This window comes from Temnothorax curvispinosus, unplaced genomic scaffold (assembly GCF_003070985.1).
Source record: "Temnothorax curvispinosus isolate PA1 unplaced genomic scaffold, ASM307098v1 QBEX01010656.1, whole genome shotgun sequence".
Classification (NCBI taxonomy): Eukaryota; Metazoa; Arthropoda; class Insecta; order Hymenoptera; family Formicidae; genus Temnothorax; species Temnothorax curvispinosus.
Window position 1 is genome coordinate 1 of NW_020220436.1, and position 5,483 is coordinate 5,483.

The 5,483-nt window shown below is 29.8% G+C and overlaps 2 protein-coding genes across 2 annotated transcripts; both read left to right on the top strand.

Moving 5' to 3' along the window:
• The first annotated feature begins 6 nt into the window (after nucleotides 1–6).
• On the top strand, nucleotides 7–1,314 carry LOC112460597 (BTB and MATH domain-containing protein 43-like). Its single transcript, XM_025025359.1, has one exon. The coding sequence runs from the start codon at nucleotides 90–92 to the stop codon at nucleotides 822–824; it is 735 nt and encodes a 244-aa protein (XP_024881127.1). The 5' UTR covers nucleotides 7–89; the 3' UTR covers nucleotides 825–1,314.
• A 921-nt stretch (nucleotides 1,315–2,235) lies between these two features.
• LOC112460598 lies at nucleotides 2,236–5,104 on the top strand. Its single transcript, XM_025025360.1, has 2 exons — nucleotides 2,236–2,670; nucleotides 4,091–5,104. The coding sequence occupies exons 1-2, from the start codon at nucleotides 2,587–2,589 to the stop codon at nucleotides 5,102–5,104; spliced, it is 1,098 nt and encodes a 365-aa protein (XP_024881128.1). The 5' UTR covers nucleotides 2,236–2,586.
• The last annotated feature ends 379 nt before the right edge of the window (nucleotides 5,105–5,483 follow it).

Below are 5,483 nucleotides of genomic sequence, written 5' to 3' on the forward strand. Positions count from 1 at the left end.
ATTCATTTTGTGGTTCATGTACCACTACTATAACGTATGCGCCGAGAAAATATTTGTCATCAAACTTTATCTCAGGTCATATATCCGATATGACATTGTTAATTGAGTTCTCGCCAGAGGAATTTTTGTTTGATCGAACAGGTGCGCTTATAGTACACTGCGAGTTTGAAATTTTTCATAATCTAATAGATAAAACTATACGTATGAAACTATACGATTTAGAAGATTCGATCGTTGATAAGTTTCGGTGCAAAGATGAGGAATCAATCGAATTTATAGTAGGAAAAAACCAATATATTATATCAAGAAAATTGTTGCACGCCACCGACAGTAGTTATTTTAAGTATATTTGCCTTACACATAAGGAAAAGGTAAAAAATATGACAGATGAATTAGTAACGGATAATGAGATACAATCTTTTGAACAGATTTTAATGTATTTTACAACTGGCTCAATAGAACAACGTTATTACATGCTTAAAGATTTATTAACAGCGGCTGATAAGTATGATGTACCAAGATTAAAATTAATTTGTGAACATTATTTATTACGCCATATTACGTTTGAAAATGCTGTGGAACTTATACAGCTTGCGTTCTCGTCTAATGCAAAATTTTTAGAAACAAATTTGGCAACTTTTATTAAGCTTCACATAGAAGAAATTAGGGACACTATAGCATTTAAAAGTCTATCGCGAGAAGATTCAAATAAGATAATGGAATTGATTGAGAAAAGTAAACCACTTGAAATCAGCATTCGTAAATTTTCGTCACCATTTATGACAGATAAGAAATTCACATTGGCTAATATTGGATTCACGTAATATTGCAGTCTTAAATATAAATTTGTGGAACATGATAAAAATATTTTTCTTATTTAATTAGTAAACATGTTTCCGACTTTTCTACATTATAATTTTTAATTTTTATATACACATGTAAGAATTAATATGCGAATAGATATTAATAGCATTATTAGTACAAATTAAGAATAATTCGTTTTTGAGTTCAGACGTATGAATGAAGCTATTATACTGAATAAAGTTTAGTTAGAATTACACATGTAGTTTAATTTTTTCATGTCTACAGGTTGATCTAGAACAAAAGAAAATGGAAAATAAGAATCCTTACAAACCTGTATGTATATGTATATTATCTATAAATGTTTTACTTAATTTTATCAGTACTACATCTTATTAAAAATTTCAAATTGTTCTGTAGATGATCTTGTACACTATATATAGTTCTTTGAGAATTTATTTTAATAACTCATAATCTCGAAATGTTAATTCTTTTTAAAAATAGAAATAAAACAATATGGTCTTTTTAATTAATTGTATAATTTTTGTTAATCTAGTTTTTGCTTAATTCGAAATAACATTATATTTTTGCTTTGGGAAAAGATAATTCGAAAGTAAACGATAAGGCAAAGTGTGAACAGTGAAAGTAATCGGATAGAAGAAATTTATTCCTGAATAATAAGAATTAATATTATTATTAAAATGTAATATTGGATCTGTCAGGTATAGCGAGAATTTAATGTTTACGACTTCATCGAACCTATTCGTTCGTTTATTATTTTGCTAGCATATTTTAGCGATGCAATTAACAGTTGTTATTGCATAAATGAGAAAGCAAATACATATTAATTATTACGATAAAATTTAATTACGCGAAACTTTAATAAAATATTTCAGTATTTTGAAGTTAGTCTTATTTGTGTGTCAGTGAAAATTATAGTTGTGTTATAAAAATTTTTCACCTAGATCTAGTTTTAGTTCCTCGATGCTAAAGTAAATCTCAATCATATTAAAGAATCAATGAGCTAATTTTTCTATTAAATGTAGTTTATATATAAAGGGTGCATTTCGAGAAATGTATTAATAGTATTGATAATTCATAATTTAAATTACATATGCCACAGACTTTCAATACTGCCAGTACATTTTAGAATACAGTCAACAAAAGGATAAGATTTTTAAACACTTTGTATCAGAAGAAAGGATCGCAGTGGCACAGAAATGACCCGTGGGGCTCGATTCTTGAATTTATTCGCGAGAGAAACGTATGCGTAAATTTTGTTCTTACAGAAACGTTATAAGTTGATTGATTAAAAGTCAATGCGATAGCCAATTGACTTGCAACTTTTCTGTAAGAACAACATTTGTCCATACGTTTCTCTTGCGAATAAATTCAAGAATCGAGTTCCTGACCTATCCGCGGCGCCCGCGACTCTTCCGGAAGATAGGTAGAGAGGGTATATTTTAGCACATATCGACATATCCTAAAAGAAAGAGCCACGTGTTAACATGTAAGTGGCCTTTTTCTTAGGATATGTGCCCCTTCCATCTATTTTACGGGTGAACCTGAGGGCCCTGGAGCGCCGGAGCTCGAATCTGATATCACTGCAGTGGCTGCTTTTATTTGTTCATTCGCGTTACTTCTCATATCATCTTGACATTTATATTCGCAGTAGCTTGGAAACTTGATTTGATAAAGGGAAGTAAAAGAAATCAGTTGCCACATCTGTACACGCATTAGTCTAATAATTTCTTCATCTGAACGGTGTTGGAATATTACCGAAGCATGTCGTCTTCATCAGAGAAACGTAAAATCTTAAGTTCAACTGATCAAGATTCAGCGGAAAAGAAAATACGCATAGAGAAGCAAGTAAGTTCTTGAGTTTTTCTACCAGTTTATTTATCTTCGTTTCTAATAACGTTTTCGATTTGTTGACTCGACCCTACTCGAGCCAGATCAAAATTTCGGTTTGAAATTTGATTACTCTCTAAAACTTCTGACAGAAAGCGTTTCTTTATAACCTTCACCAAAAATTTTTAATATTATCGTGGCATATTATTATATTTCGTGGCATTATTATATTCATCATCATTATCTTTTTTCTGAGCTTTTAATCTGATCCAAGTTGACCCGAGTCGGCTCGAGCCAAAAAATCGAAAACGCTATAATTCAGAGACATGTGTGACGTTGAGCAAATTATCTCTAATTGTTTTCCCAAATAGTCCTTTTCTCAACTTCGCTGATGAAGCTGATTACGTGTTATTAGGACATTAGAAAACACATAATAAAGCTAGGTATACACTTAGCGAATAAACAACGAACGCGAACGTTTAGACCTTCGCGTTTGTGTTCCTAGATTGTTTGTTCTTTTTTTCGGTTGTACCAAACACCAGAATTCGACCAGATTCAATGTTTGCTACATGTAGCAATTTGAAATTTTCGATTATATCTGTTGAATAATGACAACGAACGTTTGCGTTCGCTGTTCGTTCGCTAAATGTATGTCCTGCAGCTTAAGAGTTTGTATAAACGAATCAATACATTCATGATATATCCTAGTCGACAATTCCATGCATTCTACATAACAAAGAAAATTCATAAACATTCAGACACTTGTCAAAACTGTTTTCTACTAGCATATGTAATTTGTGAGTGCAATTAAAAATTATTCCTATTTAAGATAGGACTCTGTTTATATATACATATATATGATATGAAAAACGCCTTAAAAATTGGATCTACTTATATAGAGCTATGCAGACAAAATAAAAGTTTTTTCTTTAGTTTAAAGGAGAATTATAGATTGTTTAAGACTTAGTTAGACAAGAAAGCAGTTTACTAATAATTTCTGAAATTTGACGCAAAATGACAAAACTTTCAACTATTTATATAAAATCGATCGTGGTCAACAAAAATAGTCGTATTTAAATTTTCTCCAACAATTTAGCTGTTTGTTCAACTCTTTTTTCGCGATTGTCTGACATAAAATATTTTTTTTATTAAAAATTGATATATTAAATATATATATTACTTTTAATTATATACATCTATTACTTTAATTACTTTTAATATATCACTTTTTATAGAACTTCTAAAAAATCGTCATGTGTAGTTTCACTAAAATCAGATATCAAATAGTTCTTATCTATATTATACATGATGTAAAGTATTATTATATATCTATGTTAGGAGATTTGTTTGAAATTATCAGTCTATTTTATTACAAAGCATAGAGATTTAGGACATTTTGAACATTTTCATTATTCATGAGTAAATCAATTATTTCCAGGTGTCTGAAGAGGAAGTTCAGGATATCTCTGATTCTGAGACTATCCCGGAAAAGGAGCAAACGACGATATTTTCATCATTCTTACCTTCGTATATCAAGAGCTGTTCTCAAACACAGATAAAGTCGACTATACTTGATCATACATGGAAAATTGATCAATTTTTGCGTTTTTCTAAGATCACGAATACGATAAAGTCTCCATCGTTTCCAGAAACTGCAGGTCAACACATGATTCAAATGAGTGTTTTACGTCACCCTGGTACGACAGGTGTAGTGAACTTTTATATACGTACTAATAAAGCATTTAACGGTTCATGTACCACTACTGTAATGTATCCGCCTGAAACAGCTTTATCGTCAAATTCGATTTTGGGTCGTATATCGGATATGACATTGTTAATTGGAATCTCGACAGCTGAGTTTCAGTTTAATTCTACAGATACGCTTATAATACATTGCAAGTTTGAATGCTTTCATAAAATGGGAAATAACACTATACACATGCATTTACTACCATCCTCAACGGTATTGAAAGATATGAAATCTCATGACGACTCAACTCATGAATTTAAGTCTAGGGAATCAATCAAATTTCTAGTAGGAGGAGAACAGTATGTTGTATCGAGAGAATTGTTGTATGCCACCAACAGTAGTTACTTTAAGAATATGTGTCTCACTCATGAGGGAATAGAAAAAGATATGACAAAGGAATTAGTATCGGACAATGAGGTAGAATCTTTTAAACACATTTTATTATATATTATAACTGGTTCAGTAGATCAGTGTGATTATGACATGCTTAAGAAATTGTTAACTACAGCTAATAAATATGATGTACCGGATTTAAAATTAACGTGTGAGCATTATTTGCTACGCTATATTACGATTAAAAATGCTTTGGAACTTGTACAACTTGCATTTTTATGTAATGCAAAATTTTTGGAAACGCATTCGGCAAATTTTATTCAGATTCATATAAAAGAAGTCATGAATACTAAAAATAATGAAACATGATAAAGATATTTTTTTAATTTAATTAGTAAACATTTTCTTCTTTTCTATAAATATATGACTTTCAATTTTGACATATGTAAGATTTTACATGCAAATAAGTATTAATATGAATTAAAAGTAATTCGTTATTTAGGTTTAGATGTACGATTGAAACTATTATTAATTATACTTAATGTAGTTTAGTTATATAAGTATATCAAGTCTACAGGTTGATCTAAAACAAAAGAAAATGAAAAATATAAGAATCCTTATAAACTTATGTTATGTGTATATATAAATGTTTTATTTATTTTTATCAGTACTATATATTTTATTAGATATCTTATTAAAATTTCCAATTGTTCTATAGATCATCCTATGTACATAATAGTGTCAGACT

What these genes read in the sequence shown, in the direction of transcription:
- LOC112460597 (XM_025025359.1), top strand. Translation starts at nt 90, where the DNA reads ATGACATTGTTAATTGAGTTCTCGCCAGAGGAATTTTTGTTTGATCGA.
- LOC112460598 (XM_025025360.1), top strand. Translation starts at nt 2,587, where the DNA reads ATGTCGTCTTCATCAGAGAAACGTAAAATCTTAAGTTCAACTGATCAA. An exon ending in AAATACGCATAGAGAAGCAA is followed by an intron (nt 2,671 to 4,090) that starts GTAAGTTCTTGA and finishes AATTATTTCCAG; the next exon opens with GTGTCTGAAGAGGAAGTTCA.